The 16,065-nt window shown below is 48.0% G+C and overlaps 2 protein-coding genes across 7 annotated transcripts in view; one reads left to right on the top strand and one right to left on the bottom strand.

Annotated features, from left to right (window-relative positions):
• GIT2 (GIT ArfGAP 2) overlaps positions 1-11,027 on the top strand; it is a 25,270-nt gene extending 14,243 nt beyond the window's left edge. For 3 of the 6 annotated variants that reach the window (XM_068208665.1, XM_068208667.1, XM_068208664.1), the window contains 5 exons: positions 1,359-1,448; positions 3,774-3,856; positions 3,943-4,125; positions 7,884-7,947; positions 8,802-11,027. In XM_068208665.1, the coding sequence (XP_068064766.1) occupies positions 1,359-1,448; positions 3,774-3,856; positions 3,943-4,125; positions 7,884-7,947; positions 8,802-9,014 (633 nt within the window). In that variant the 3' untranslated portion in view covers positions 9,015-11,027. Of the gene's footprint in view, positions 1-1,358; positions 1,449-3,773; positions 3,857-3,942; positions 4,126-5,623; positions 5,741-7,883; positions 7,948-8,801 lie in introns of all 6 variants that reach the window. The other 3 variants (XM_068208668.1, XM_068208666.1, XM_068208669.1) reach the window with 2 other exon arrangements.
• On the bottom strand, positions 10,180-16,065 carry TCHP (trichoplein keratin filament binding). Its single transcript, XM_068208674.1, has 12 exons — positions 15,858-16,065; positions 15,609-15,789; positions 15,365-15,421; positions 14,715-14,783; positions 14,340-14,510; positions 14,005-14,117; positions 13,638-13,704; positions 13,208-13,380; positions 12,903-12,984; positions 12,543-12,728; positions 12,365-12,472; positions 10,180-11,894 (listed from the first exon to the last, which is right to left on the bottom strand). Exons 1-12 carry the CDS (start codon positions 16,028-16,030, stop codon positions 11,862-11,864), a joined length of 1,413 nt encoding a protein of 470 aa, XP_068064775.1. The 5' UTR covers positions 16,031-16,065; the 3' UTR covers positions 10,180-11,861.

Below are 16,065 nucleotides of genomic sequence, written 5' to 3'. Positions count from 1 at the left end.
TCCTGTCTCTTCCGACGCTGCTCGTTCACTCAGCTCCTGCCTCAGAGGGGAAAAAAAACCAGGGGGGATAAGAACTGTAAGAATTGTTCATGTTTGCTGTATTAACATGTCTGCAGGAGCCTGATGGTTTGAAAAGCAGAAGCTGTAGCAGTTCTGGAATATGGAAACTGGAGCTTTTGGCTTCTGCTCAGCCGTTTTTTTAACCACACTCATATATATATATATATATATATATATATATATATATGTATGTAAAATACCAATATGTGATTGTCTGAAAACCAGGAAGGGAGGGGAAATAGTATTCCAAGAAGGTAGGTAAAGTTATATAGTTCTGGAGATAAACATGCAGGTAGCAATTTGTGGAACTTCATAACCACCTTACAAAAATAAAATAAAATTGAAAAATTTTCCCCAGACAACCAGTTTCTTATTCTGAGTTTGGAACTGGAGGCTGGAGATGGTTTAGATCTGCCAGTCAAGCAGATTCTTCTGGTTTATTATTTTCCTGTGTGATGTGGAGAGTGAGTTCTCTGTTGGCCAGAGGGATTTTGCACTGAAGTGTTCACACTTTACAGAAGTGACCCAACACACACTAGTGCATTTAATTAACAAGTGCATGTAATTAATTAGCACAGTTAATTTTTTTGTTTCACCTTCTTAGATTGCCCTGTAGGCTGAAATACAGGACAATATCTTTTAGACACATATTGAAAATGTGTGGATTTTTGGCAATATCTTTCCCTCTTAGTAGCAGTGTCTTTTATTTCCTTCCAGTCAAATCATTAAGACCTTTAAAATGTATTTTGAAGTTACCTTTGGCATGAGGGAGGGCAAATATTCCATGCACATTCCACAGAAGACAGGTGAATGCACCAAGGGAATCAATCCCCACCTTCAATTAAATTAATTTAAGCTATGAAATCTAGATAATTTTAAATTATATTGTCATGTTGATATGATGGCAGTTCTGGCAGCAAGAAATGTCCAAATTCATTTGTGTGTGACAGTGTTTGCAAAATGTGACATTGCTTTTTATAGGTCCTATGATCATTTTAGTGGAAATTTGGATAGCAGTAGCAGTTCTGAGGCATTGATTTGTTTTGTGGAGGTAGTTAATTTGGCATGTGGTGAATTTTTTTTTTGTTCTCCGTGGAATTTGGCACCTCTGGAATCTCAGTATTAGAATGAGCATGGATTCAATTGTATTTTGAAAGAATTAAGTCCCCTCAGCCTAAGCCAGATTCTCAACATCATTCTTGCTTTATGTCATCTCCATGGTTTTAAGAATGTTCCTTTGATTTCAGTTAAGAGTTTGTTTGTGTTTTGGTTTTGGTTTTTCTCTTTCCCATTTTTAGATCGGGAGGAGTGCGTTTGTGACCTCCTCTTCATCTCTACCTTCCTTCCCCTCCACGCTTTCCTGGTCGAGGGATGAGAGCACACGAAGGGTTAAGTACCTTCCCAATCGGTCTTTTCCCTGGAGGAGGTGCCAATCTCCCCAGAACCACATCCTCTCTCTTCCCCCTCTCACTGCCTGGCCTTCCAGCCTGCATGGAGCAGAATTTCCTCCCTTCCATTCCTGCTGCCACCAGCTCTGGGCTCTTGCCTCTCTCTAACTTCACATCTTCAGCCTTTAACACCACGCACGGTTCTCCAGGTCACTCATTCAGCTGCACAGCAGCCCCCAGACAAGCTGGCTGCTGTTTGGACAGTGATTTTCCAGGCTCTCACTGATATTTCTAAGCCAATGTACAACTCTCCTGCTGACTAAAAGCACTGCATGAGGCCCAGCTTCAAAGCTGCTTTCCTTGGGGGCCGGTGGCTTGCACCAATCCAGGTGGTCCTGATTGACTGTTTGCTTTACAGGTTACAAATCTGGGGGTTCAAATGTTTACTCTGGTCTCTCCCTGCCAGGGCACAGAACCTGCTTTTTAATTCCTTCTGTCCCCATTTTATTTTGACTGTACCATGTTTAGACATATTAGTTAGGAAAATATTAGATTTGCAAGTAGGGATGGAAGAAAAAACTTTCAAGGGAATATCCTGCTTGGCCAGATGGAAATCTGGGTTTGGCTGCAGTGCTGTCTGGTACTGGAAACCTGCACAGGGTTTGATTGATTGTTTTTATTCTACACTGATTCTATATTAGTGATTCCATAGTATCCTCTTCTTGTAATTCATCACTCTTGTTTGTATTTCTGAGCAGATGGTAGGGCTTTGCCACTGTTAGGATTGTTGTGTCTTTATACCTGGGAGAGGGGAAAGGTGAGACTCTACATAAAATAGTTTCTTATCTTCAAAATACATGTCACTTTTACAACTGATCTTTACCAGCTGTCCTGAAAGAGGAGTGTTCAAAAAATGCTGGTTTTTCCTTCTGTGCAGAGTAACTTTAAAATTAAAAGGGGTTCCTAACTCCAGGTGCTTCACTTAAGAACTGATGGGTTTAACATCAGATGAATGCTTAACAAATGTACTGAATCTCAGCCAGTGAAAACCAGTTCCTGGTGACATTTTTGGTCTGTCTTTGAGACAGAAATATTATTTGGTAAGCAGATTCATAAATGTTTGGGTCAGGGATGCAGATTGGAGGTGTCCCTTACACTTTAACCCTGGAGGTTCCCTCATGGTGACTTCAGGGTTTCTGTAAGAGCCACAAGACTGGTTGTTGGGGCTGTGAAGGACCCTGAGCTGTTGCTCTGTGATCAGAGTGACACCAGACACGTCATGCTGGGCACCTGGGTGAAGCTTTGCAGTTTTTAGAAGACTTGAGGAAGCAGATGTGTGGTGATCCTGGGGCCTGGCTGAGGATTTGCCCTTTAAGCTCATTTTGGTATCCCTTTCTTCCTTCAGCCTTTGCTCTGGGCCTGCAGAGCTCAATCCAGCCTCTGCTTCTCTGCATTCCTCCTGCTCTCATTTCAGCTTCCACTTTGGAATTAGCCCCTATCTTCTTCTGGACACTACTGTTCTGTGGCTCCCTACTCTCATGGTTGGGCCTCCTGCCCTTGTTGCATCCAGTACTCTGGGGCACAGCTCTCACTTCTTTGGTCTTCCAACTCTGTACCAGTGTCAAGCATTCAATGGGCCTCAGTTCCTCACACTTTGGCCTCCCTGGCCACCCTGTTTTGAGCTTCACTTTGCAATGGGCTTTAACCCCTCTCATGTTGGCCCCCAAATTGTGATGAGCTCCAGGTCTCATCAGTCCCGTACATGCCCTCAGTCTTCCACCTGTAGTTTGGGCTCCCCCATTCTGTCTCCTGTCTTTATTTTGACTTTCCCATTGCCACAGTCTTCAGCCCTTGTTTTGGGCTCCCATTTTGCAGTGGCCTTCCCAATTGCTTTCCACTTTGCATTCAGCCTCCCCACCGTGGTCTCTGGCCTCTTTTTCTTTGGGGTTCTCTCCCTCTCCAGTGGTTCTTATTCACTGTTCAGGCTCCTGTTTCATGGTGCTGCTTCTCCATTTGGCCTCTGCTCCTGGTGGCCTCTCAGAGTGTGTCCCTGGGCCAGTTTCAGTGGCAGGGAAGGACACCGTGCTGTCTGTCTGTCTGTCCTGCCGTGCTGGGTGCCCAGGGGCTGGTGGGGCTGTGCTGGCAGTGCCCAGGGCCTCAGGTACAAGCTGAGCAGCAGCCTGGCATGGGGCGAGGGGCACAGCAACTCCAGGGTAATGCAGGAGCTGTTGTGCACAGAGCAAATCCACGTGCGCAGGACATGGCTCTGGCACAGCCCAGAGCTGCTCTTTCCTGCACAGGCTGAAGTAAATCTGTTCCTTGCAGGCCTCGAAGCTGGAGAAGCAGAGCAGCGTGTCCGAGAGTGACTATGACAACCCCACCACCCCCGTGGAGCTGGAGGAGCCGGGGTAGGTGCTGTGACACAGCTGACACAGCTTGGGGGTGACAGGGGACTGCTGGGTCCCCGGGCCAAGCCCTGCTTTGCTCCCTGCAGGTCGGGCAGGAAGGGCCGGCAGCGCAGCGTCATTTGGCAGGGGGAGGGCTCCATCCCTGAGGACACAGACCCAGCCCCCAGCTCCAGTTTGCCCAGCACAGAAGATGTGATTCGGAAAACGGAGCAGATCACCAAGAACATCCAGGAGCTGCTGCGAGCGGCACAGGAGAACAAACATGACAGGTAAGGAGGGAGTGCTGGAAAAGCTCTGGAGCTGGTGAGAAAACAAAGGAAATTCTTCAGGTGTTTGTTCATACAATACAGCTCCTCTATTTCACACCTGTAAAATGTATAGGTCTGTCGTGTTCCCTGGTGTCCTTAATGCCACAGGGGAAGTTGGGGACGAGTGACCTGCCCCTCGTGAGTGGGTTCTGGCTGCAGTGCTGCCTGCCCTGCCCTTAACTTGTGAGTCCTGCTGCAAAACCAGGGTTGTATTAGACACAAATCAAATGTGTTGTAGAAAACTCACTGCAAGTTTTACTTGGGTCTTCACCCCTCTATGTCCATAGGTAATTACACCCTGCAGAATGTGATAGTAACACCAAGCCTTGATTCAGGAGCAGATTGTGAAAGAGAGAGAATTTGGCTTTCCTACTGAGGTATTAGTACAAATTATGTACCAGCAAAAGTATTTTGAACTATTGGTTTTAGATACAGACCCAGCTGAGTAAGCAGAACACTGAGTACTGAATCAGGCTGCAGCAGCTTCAGCTCCCTCAGGGAAATTCTGGCTCACCTGAACAATTTCCAGAACAGCTGTGGGTGACAAAAAGTGATACAGCCCTTGCTGATGATCAGGTGCTGCTCCCCACACAGCTCTTTTAGAAGGCTGTAAATCACAGTATTCCCAGGCGTGAGCACATTTTGGGGCTGGAACACTCTGGGCTCCTGCAAGCCTGGCCCTGCAGGCTGGTGGGTCTGGCTCTGCTGTGGCCCCAGCTCGGTGCCCTCTGTGCCTGGGAGAAGCAGCAGAGGTTTGTGTTTGAGCCCTCACTTCCTGCTTCGCTCAGAAAAGTGAACAACAATGGGGCCACTTTTGTTCTGTGTTTTTTCCTTCTTGTACTTTGCTATTTTTAGCAGGGCTGGCGTGGCCTCTCCTTCTCACCCGAGTGACGACTTCTGCCGTGTTTGTGCTGAGCTCTTTGCCCTTGGTGTAACCTTTTCCAGTGCAGTCTCTTTGTGCTTGTTTCACACAGAGAAGCTTTAAATGAGTGTAGTTTTTATGTATATCACACTATACACTTGTGATTTTTTTTAAAAAATCCTTGAAGGAAACAATGCGGCATACCTGGCTTTCGTTGTTCAGTTGATCAGGTTTTTAAAAGCCTGTTATGCTGCATTTTTGTTTTCTGTACCATACGTGGAGTGAGGTGTTTGCCTATGCTTAGATGAGTGTTATCTTGCAAAACACTGAACTAGGAAGCTGCTGTTCTTTGTTTTCCTCTTCCCTGGCTTCCTTAACACAGGGGAATGCTTCCTTACCAAAATGAGACACTTGAGGATGTAATAACACATCCTCCAAGCTCATGCTGGGAAAGTTGTAGAGAAAAATCACGTGCTGCAAAGCTAAGTGGAGAGTAAAAAAATACAACGCAAGAGTATCATCTATTAACGAAACCCCTTCTTCCTTTTGTTTCTCACTCTCTCCCATCCCTTTCCCTGTGCTCCGTGGGCTCAGCAGGCCCTTGGAGCGTGGGGGCACGTCCCAGCTCAGACACAGCCTCGGCACGCGGCTCCCCGGGGCTGAGCCAGCGCCCCTGCAGCCTCTGACCAGCCAGCAGCCCGGCCCTGCCTCCTGGTACTCTGGCCTCTGTCCCTGCCTCCCAGGCACAGTGTCCTTTCTCCTTCTCTCTGCTGCCTCTTTCCCTCCCTCTCCACGGGGTCGTGGAAGGCGATGCATGAAATGCTCCAGGGGATGAGGGAACTGCAGGCAGCCCCTCCAGGCCAGGGGTGTGGCACAGCCCCTTCAGCTCCCAGTAGGTATCCGTGGGGAACAGAAGCACAGCCTGGAGCTGACTCTGGTGTACTCTCCTGGCTCTGTTTTGGTTTTTATTGGCTGTCAAGAGAAATTAAATTACAACTTGGTTGGCTCATAGAATCACAGTATAGCTGGGGTTAGAAGGGACCTTAGAACCCACCTTGTTCCAGCCCCTCCATGGGCAGGGACACCTTCCACTAGCCCAGGCTGCTCCAAGCGCCATCCAACCTGGCCTTGGACACTTTCAGGGATGGGAGAGCTGCAGCTTCTGTGTGCCAGGGCCTCCTCACTCTCACAGGGAAGAATTTCTTCCATTAGGAAGAAATGTTTGAGGTTTGAAGGTCCCTTCCAACCCAAACCATTCCGTGGTTTTATGAACAAAACACATGGTTGCTGCTTCTTAGCACCCTTGCAAAAGTAGCAGGAGTTTCACATTCCCAAGGTGGAACATTCACACCTGACAGCTGAGGCCCCTCAAGTGTTTATACAACTGGGGGTCAAATGAGATCATTTGTATCCCAAATCCATGAAGAAAGATGTGTGTTTATATAGTATCTTCCAAACTGACCAAAACATTGTTTGTTAGTGCCTAAAATAAAAATTTTGCACGAGAGGCTCTTTGAAACAGAACTGGCCAGGTTCAAAACCCAGCCAACAACCCTCAGGACTGGAGGAAGAGATTAACACAATTTACTGCTAATGAGGGATTCCTTTTCCAAGCTGTCACTACTTGAATATCTTCCTGATGTCTCACTGGAGTGTGTGTAAACCCAACACAGTGTCAGAGCATCTCACAAGCTCACAGTGAGTGTTCAGACATTAAACTAAAGCCATTCCTCCAGCCCACACTGGAAACTTTGCAGCTGACCTAGAGAGCATACAGTGAAACTCATGTTATTCACCTGAGTGTCTCATTCAGGTTATTCTCAGGGTTTCTCTGCCTTGTTAGTGAAGGGTTTAATCATTAAATTGACTTTTTAACGAGGTAGGGTGCTGGTCACTGTGGCTGCAGGGAGCAGATTAATCATTAATTCCACAGCAGAAGGGGAATTGTGGTGAACTTGGAAGACCTCTCTCCACTTTTAATTTATTTGGAAGAACTCATGTGACTTGAGACACATAGAGAAATACTGCTTTTAAAGCAATTTTCCTGCATTGCCAAAATGACCCCAGTGTGTTGCTTTTCTCTCAGTGCATTTGCAAGTGACTGATTTTTTTGCACCTTTGGTGTTGCAAGAAGATCAAATATATAATGACTGTGGGGGGTGGGGTGGGTTTGGAGGCTCTTTTTGCTTGAAAGGGCACTGACCTATCATAACCCACACATGCTGAATAGTTTTCTTGAATGCTTTGTGAGTTTTGAGATTTTCTTGCTTAAGATTGGATCATGTGAACTAACTTATGCTAAAATTGAATCTTCGAAGCATAAAAGTGAGTCCTTTGAAGTGAGACTTGTGAGAGAGCACACTAACACTTCACTATTCACAGATGTTTATGGTAAATAGCTCTATTTTAAACAGACCAGTTTTCATTTGGTATATAAATCAGAGGTGAAATCTGTGATTCGTGGAATCTGCCTTTGTTTTATTAACTAACTCATCAGAATTAGTGAATATTTAGCCTAGAACTCAACTGCATTCAGACTGTGAATGCAGTTGGTAGTTTGGGGATGCATGTGTGTGAGAACTCTGCCTTGTCTGTTTACTGGATATTAATTAATCCAAGAAGGCATCTTGGTGTTCTGAAGTTGCACACAAATGAAGACTTTCCTAAAAGTATGGACAGTTATTCCTTCAAACCACCTTTGAAGAACAATGAAAATCTAAGAAATAATTTTGCACTGTTGGTTAAGTTCTTGCTTTTTCTGAAGTCACGTGGTTGTTTTTAGAATAAGCCACTGAGCTTAAGTGGAAGAGGGAAGGGAATCTCTACACAATGAATAACCCAGGGCATCTTTCTGCAGCTATATACCGTGCTCCGAGAGAATACATGTGGCAGTGACAGAAATGGCCGCCTTGTTCCCAAAAGTAAGTACCTGCCACCACCAGAATGGTTTTGGCCTCCTTCCTCATGTGTAATTCCCCTTCAGAATGAAAATCAAAAATTATTTCCCTTCAAAATGAAAACGATAGGGAGAAATGATGGGGCTCTGAGGCACCTTTGGAGAATGAAAATCAAAAATTATTTCCCTTCAAAATGAAAACGGGAGGGAGAAATGATGGGGTTATGATGCACATTTATATTTATTAGCATGGCAACTGGTAAAGGCTAAAGTGTGAGTCCAGGCCTTTAATTGTACTCTTGAATGTATAACTCTTAAGAATTGCACAAAACTGGAGGTGCTTGGATCTGGCATGAAGAGTTGTGTGGTTGTATGGGAACTTCACCAGACTCATCACCCCCTTTTCCATCTGAGTGCCATCGCCTGGATTTCTTTCCTGCAGCCACGTTTAGATCTGTTATCCCTCCATCGAAGTGATCTGTTTGCTCACAGCAAATTTAGGGAGTGAAATCCCCATGACCGAGTTCTTACAAAGTCTTACCCACCTCTCCAAAACTGCAAGGAAAGAGCCAAGGCTGCTGTCCCGCCTGCACCCATCATCCTGGACATGCTGTCCCCTCCTGCCAGCCAGGACGTGGGCTGGGACAGTAAACAGGCACCAGGAATGTGCATGAGTAACTTCCTAAGGGCGGGCACCGAGCAGTATTCCCTGCCTGCTGCCTGGCAGCCGTCCGGGATCTCCCCGAGAGGAGAGAGAAATTCCGCCTGCTGCCCCGAGGGGAACCAGGGCCCGCATCAAAGAACCCTTGTTGGGCGCTCCCGGCTAATTAAAAGGTTGGGTTGTTCTGCCTGTGCCAGCGTCTGTTTTTCCCTTCCCAGAAGCCCAAGTCGGAGCTGGTGAGGACTTCCCTGCGCCTGCTGACATCCAGCGCCTACAGGCTGCAGTCGGAGTGCAGGAAAGCGCTGCCCGCCGAGCCCAGCCCCGCGCCCGACATCCAGCTGGTGACACAGCAGGTCATCCAGTGCGCCTACGACATCGCCAAGGCTGCCAAGCAGCTGGTCACCATCACAACCAAAGAGAACAACAACTGAGGCACTCGGGGCTTTTTACTCTGGGGTTTTTTAAAGGTCGGATTTCAACGTATAGGTGTGGAACTATGCGCATTTTTACGAGGAAAAAAACTTCAAGGGGCAAGAAACTTTTTTTTTTTAACTCAGTATTATTTTTGCATGTTTTCTAACAATTTTATGATTAATTTAACCCACTGCCTTATTTTGTGCCTGTGTTGCCAGTGTAGTTATGGATAATAGCATGTTGCAAGTAGCTGTCGAGCCACTCTCGTGTCCCAGCGCTGTACCGAGCTCTTGTAGATGTTTCCTTGGGGCCACGTTCTGCTTTCAGATCCTGCTGGTGGAACTGCTCTGACACCACTGCACGGATGGGAGAGCAGCATCTCCATCCCTCTGGAGCCTCCCCTGCTGGGATCCCGCTGGCTGAGGCTCCCCAGGCTCCGGGACCGCTCCCAGCAGGAAGAAGGTTTGTCCTGGTAACGGGGTACAAGCCCAACGTTCTCTGTTCCCATATCAACTGTTGTGCAATATGTTTTTTAGTCTGCTAAACCAGTAGTAGTTGTGGGCATCCAAGCTTGTTACGTGTAACTCTACAAGGTCTTTGTCACTTTATCTGTTTTGGAAGGAATTTGAAACTTAATAGTTATTTCTTTTAGTTGTCACTATGCCATTAATATATATGTTTGATGTTACTTTAGGGCATTAGTGGTTAAAATATTACCCTTTGTTTCTGAGTTAGTAATTCATTGTTAAGTTTCCTGCAGAATTTTCCTGTCATCTTTGAGGCACCGTCTTGTTTGCAGCAGCATTTCTCAGTAACTCCAGATGCAATTTCACTGAAGATTTCTGTGCTTATTAACAAAAAAAAAAAGGAAGTTAGAAGAGTGCCAGTGCAAAAGCAGCTGTGTCTGCCACAGCACATAACCTCTGTACCTCAACATATCCAAATGTGAAAACATTTCTCCTATCTCCTATGTTTTTTATGCAAATCTTTCAAAATTTGACAACTTGCTGAGTAACCCCTGCCAGGCTGCCTGGTCCCAGTGGCCATGTGTGCTCCAGGTTTCTTCATCCATAACAGTTCACATAAGTGTGTCAGTCCATAATTCAAAAACTGAGAATATTTTTGGGAGTCTGAATTTCAGGTGGTGCAGGAAATCACTGATTTTTGTCTCTGCCCCTGTCCCATTTGGAAATGTGTTGTCCCTGCCCAGGAGCCAGCCATGGTGTGTTTGTGTGGATATATCCAAGCACAAGTGCCACAGCACTGCTGGATTCCTGGTGCTGACTGGCTCCCAGAGTCTGAGGGAGGGAAGGAATGGAGAGAGGAGATGACAGCCCAGTAAATTAATGTTCTTCATTGTGGGGTTTTATTTCCTCTCTGCCCTTCTGAACCCCAGCAGCAGCTCTAGCCTGACAGCAGAAGCAGGCTGGGACTAAAACTGCAAATGACCTTTGTGCAACCTACTTCAAAATCATGCAACTGGTAATTAAACACATTGAGAATCTTCTAGGAACTTTTCCTTAAATAATGGCTGAAAGGCAGCAGATGGTATTTTTCAGTCTCTCAGGACACCACTGTGTGCTGTTCTTTAACATATCTTACCTGCTTTCCAAAGCAGGGTGACACTGAGCTATGGTGTAATTTATCACTTATTTAAACCTGCCTTTGATCCAAAACCAAGGGACACTTCAGTAACTGCCAGCCCCTGCTCCAGCTACACTGAAATCAGAGTGGTCCACACCCCACAGGAACCCCCAGCTGCAAGTTCATGAACCCTCCACTCAACAGCACTGCAGTCACAGAGTTTGTAGCACCTCAAGTAACAAAGGTGTGTTTTTCTTTTAGGACTAGGATCTCTTGTTCCCCTGTAAACAAACTTGCTCTTCCTTTACAAAATGCTGCAGAGGAAAGGAAAAGCTTTTTTTGCCTTTTTCCAAACCTTGTATTTATCAGTGTCATTCTGTCTGTACAATATTTTGACTTTTAATCTTTTGTTTACAGTATTACTATAAAATGCTAAAACCCTTTCAGTGTGTGAAAGAATGTGGGCTTATTTGACTGATGGTTCTCTAAAGATCTTTGGAAAGGTTTTACTCTTGAGTAAAGTGCTGCCAGTGTTTGTCACAGCCCTGTAAGAGCTCCTTGTGCACTGTGACAGGACTGATGTCAAGCTGCAGTGGATGGTAACAGCAAGGAATGAACTGCAATAATCAACTCAATCTCCTCTCCTGTTGCTGCAATAGTTTGCTCATGGAACAAAACCAAATCCTTGTTCAGGTTTCAATTATTCATTATTGGTGAATATTATTCATTAGTATTCATTATTTATGAAACAAGTGAAAAACAATGTTTAAGTCTCCAGCAGCTTCTGGAGAGGAACTGGACAAGCACTGCTGCCACAGCACACTGATCTGACTGATTTGCAATGTGCAGTATGAATTAACTCCTCAAAGTCCAGTGGGAACCAAGGTGCAGCTTGATTCTCCAAGGTGGGAGTGTGACACAGCCTGTGGTGTTTCACAGCTCCTCTTCCTGGGCAGACACAGATTCTTTTGTGGCTCAGGTCCACAGGGCCCATTTATTTGCTGGGTTGTTTCAGCCTCTCACGTACTAAAATACATGAGCACAACTCCAAAATGCAAAGTGAAGCAGTTCACTTTTCTGAAGGTGCTCACACCTCCACATTCCTGAAGACAGTAGAACTTTTCTCCTCTTCAGCTTGGCCACAACTAAATGTTTTCAGAAATCTACTGAGTCAAGTCTTGATCTCACTGTAGGCTATTCCAGAGGCACCATTATTTCAGGAGTTCCTTGAATCCTCAGTTTTCTTTCTGTAGTCCAGAGCTGCATCTCATGCTCATTCCTCAGGTCCAAGCTGCTCTTGGGTAACTGTAGAACTAATGGGATCAAAACAAAGATCAGCACAGGTTTTTGGGCTCTGGAATTAATCCACACACGCTCTTGAGCATGCACAAGAGCTGATGGGCTGGCCAGGGGCTTCAGGTAGGGTTAGTCAAATTTGATTTTAGAGCCAGGCAAAGCAGGACAGTCAACAAAGACACTGAGCAGGGGAATTGCACTGCACCGATTGCACTAATGCAGCCAATAAGTCCCTTTCAGCACAGAGGGAGATTTGAGGCATTGGCAACACATCTGCCTCAAAAATTCTTTGAAAGTTAGGGCCTAATATATCAATATCAGCAAAAAAATAAAAGAGAGAACTGTAGAGCTCTGTGAGGGGAAGGAACAGCCCTGTGTTGTGCCCTAGCACTGTGATGACTAAAGTGCAGGTCAGAGACAAGGATGCTGTCACCTTCCATGATGGGCTCATGTGCTGGGGTGACCCCTGTGCCAGGTGTGACCTTACCCTGCTGTGCCAGCCCTGCTTGGCCTCCTGCTGCTCCAGCTCCTCGAGGTGCTGCCGGGCTGATCCCTCCTGCTGTTCCTCTTCCTCTCTCAAGCTGTGCTCTGTCCCCTGCACAGGGGAAATCGGGTGAGATGGGGCAGCCTCAGCAGCCTGGTGTGCACTGGGGAGCTCAGCCCACCTGTGCCTGCAGCTCCCTCCTGCGGCCTCTCTGCTGTTCCTCCTCCTGCTCCTTCTCCCGAGGAGACCCTTCCTTGGCCTCCTCGAGTTCCCTGATCAGCTGCTCTCGATATTTAATGGACTCTTCTTGGGCCCTTCTGTTTAACTCCATCTTCTCCTGGATCTGGCGCTGCCTGCCTGCGAGGACCTGTGCAGAGGGAGGAGATAGAGGGAGAAAATGGTTAAACAGGAAACACACCAAACAAGCAAAAAAATTCCACCCCAGCATGGAAGGCTCTAACTCTCCAAAGGGTGGTGGGTTACAAGTGGAATGATGGTTTCACTGGGCCCAGGGGGACACATCATCAATAGAGGTCATCACCTCACTCATCAGGCGATCTCTGGCCACCTTCTCTCTTTCCCATTCTTCTTCCCTCTTCTCCCACATTTTTTTCGCTTCTTCCCTGAAGGGGAGAGGAAGAATTATCTCTGAGGTTAACGCCCCTGTATACTCCACAGGCACAGACAAGCTATCCTGTGCTTGAGAGGAGCACTTGGGTTTCTCTTCAGCTTTGTTCCCTGCCAGTTGGTGTGTCCATCCCACTTGTGCCTCTCAGTGACCCCCTGACCCGGAACATTCAGCACACATGGACTCTTCAGGTGAGGTTCAGAGGTGGGCAGACTCACCTGAAGATAGTCTCGAGCTCTGCTTCCCTCTCCTTTTCCAGCTGAAGCTGTTCCTCGATGACCCTCTTCATCCAGGCCACGTCTGCCACCGCCTGTCCCCGCCGCGCGATCTGCCGGCTCTGATCCTCCTCTTCTTTCTCCAGCAGGGCTGATAAGATTTGCCTGTCTGTCTCCTGGAGGAAAAAACCACGAGATTAACAACTATCCTCCCAGCCCGTGTGCAGGGCTCCTCTAGGCATTACTGGTGACAGTGTCAAGGGTGTGCTCAGCAAGATGCTCCATCTGCTGCTTCCCCGTGAGCTTTGTGCTCCAGCCCTGTGCACAAGCAGGGAGGGGCCTCCTGATCTGTAGCAATCAGAGGCAGACACAAACCACACACAACACGTTTTTTCACCACACAGCGTCTATAAAGTATAAATTAATCTCTTACCAGCTCCTCCTGTACCTGCTGCGCTCGTCTCCTTAACTGGACGTCACACTGATGCTTCAAGAAGCGACTGAAGGAGGAAAAAAAGTAAAATTAAAAAAAAAAAAAAACAGTATCACACTGACTGTAAAGCACCACGTCATTGTACAGCAGCACTCGGGGAGGTACATCTGCGACAATGAGGAACCTGCTACCAGAAACAAAAAGCAGTAACAGCACCAGTGCCTTTGCTCCTTGACTGCTGTGGGCAAGTCCACCAAAACCCAGATATTTACATCCTACCACTGCTACCTGGAATATCTCCTTGTGCCCCAAGTACTGCTGTGGGCACAGTAATTCTATCCAAAACAAACTCCACTTGATGTCTTACCCGAGCTCTTTCTTCCTCCGGTGCTCTTCCATTTGTTTCCTTTCTTCTTCCAAATTCTCCAGCTCCCGCTGCTGCTTTAATAAATTCTCTTGTTCCTTTTTCAGCTTTGTTGCCTAAAAAGGAAAACACAAACACCGAGAGAGAGTTCACATCAGAGAGCTACAACATCCCAGAGAGCATGCTTGACCAGGGTTTGTGCCCTGTTCTGCTCCTCTGCAGGCAGGGAAAACTCTCCCTGCAGTGCAAACATGGACAAAAGAGGTCAGGTCAGCCCTGCTGTATTTCCAAGTGAAGCAACAAATTCCTTTCTCCAATGAGGAGAAAGTCAAGATTACCTTTGTCTCCTGCAGTTTCAGTTCTTCTATCTGCTGAAGCAAGGTCTCTGCTTGCTGCTTCTCCAGCTGAGGCTTCTCTTCCTCTTGGCTCGTTCTTTCCAGCGCTTCCCCTCGTGTTGTTTCGTACTCGTTTTCATAACGTTTCTTCTCTTCCAGTTTGGTCACCTCTTCCTTTCCCAAAGAAAAGAAAACAGCATTTCTGGTTAGCCGGACACGAAGAAACAACTTCTGGCTCAGAAAATCCACAGAGCAGACTCCTGCAAGCTGTTAGTGCCCTTCCTGGCATCAGCTCCCATGGCACAAATGTCACCCCTCCAGCCACACATGCATTTCAGAGTCCTCTCAGTGACCAGAACACCAGGGTTGCCCCCATACCTTGTTTTGTTGTGTTAGCTGATCGCCCCAAGCCTCCCTCACGTGCTTCCTGTGCAGCTCAGACTCTGCCTGGAGACACAACAGATGTAGCAGGGTCATCAGTGCCAGAGGTTCTGTCCCCCGGGGTCTTCCAGACTCCCTGGAGCAGCACCTGGCTCTGAAATCCCCAGAGGATCTGCCTCTGCAGAGGTGGGCTGATCTGAGTGTCTGAGGTGCCCACCAGGTCCTGAGCTGAGGTCATTGTCACATGGGAAACACCACAGTGACAGTGATACAGGAGATGTTGCAGCAGCACGTGGGTGGAATAAAGAATGAGAAAGCACCACAGCATGGCAGGTACAGCTGAGATACTAAGATTTATATTTTTTATATTATTTATATTTTATGTGCCTGAGATAGTTACATTGTGAGCTCTGAAAATTTGCTCAGAGTCTGAACAGATTTCTGACTTTTAAAAATACAGCTTTGAGAGGGCTCCTTAAAACTATTTAAACTTCAACCTTTTCACTTGTTTGCCTTTCGTTTATTAGAAGTCATGGCAGTTGCTGTGATGCGAGATGAGTGACCGCAGTAGAGATATGATGACTTTCAAGTTAAAAACCGATTTAATAAATACAAGGCAGCAGGGACTCAAGAGAAAGCAACATCACCTCTCGGAGCTCCGTGTTGTTTTTGTTCCAGCGCTCCTGCAGCGGCGGCTCAGCAAACTGGGAACACAGAGCTGGGTCAGGTCAGGATACGGGAGTGCTCGGCATCCCAAACCCCGCCGAGGCTGACAGGGGTTCAGGGCACCATGAGGAGGCAACTCCAGCAAGTCCAGCTGAAGCACGGAAGCGGCCCTTCACCGGACGAGCCCCGGGATGCGGGACGAGCACGGCCGGGCCGCTCCCTCACCTTCCTCCCGCACTCTCCGGGGCCGTCCCGCAACTCCTGGCTCCGGATCCCGCCCCGCCGCCGCTCCCGCAGCTCCGCCGCCAGCGCCTCCCGCTCCTCGCCCAGCAGCCGCTCCAGCCGCTCCCGCCGCCGCTCCAGCCGCGCCGCCGCCTCCTCCGCGTCCCGCCGCGCCGCCGCCGCGCTGCCGCACACACCGGCAGTCAGGGGGATGCCCGCACCGCCCCGGGACCCGCCGGACCGCGGCCGTACCTGGGCGGGGGGACGCGGGGCTTGCTCCACCGCGCCTGCAGGGAGCAGCAGGCGGCGGCGCGGGCGAAGGCGCGGCTGGTGCTCTCCCACTGCTGCCGGCTGCGCTCCTCCAGCTCCCGCCGCTCGGCCGCCCTGCGCTCCGGGCCGCGGCCCCACCGCAGCCACAGCGACATCGCAACGCGCCCGCCCGCGACGGCTCCCGCCGAGG

This window comes from Anomalospiza imberbis, chromosome 18 (assembly GCF_031753505.1).
Source record: "Anomalospiza imberbis isolate Cuckoo-Finch-1a 21T00152 chromosome 18, ASM3175350v1, whole genome shotgun sequence".
In the NCBI taxonomy this organism is placed as follows: Eukaryota; Metazoa; Chordata; class Aves; order Passeriformes; family Viduidae; genus Anomalospiza; species Anomalospiza imberbis.
This window is presented reverse-complemented; position numbering and strand designations above follow the sequence as displayed.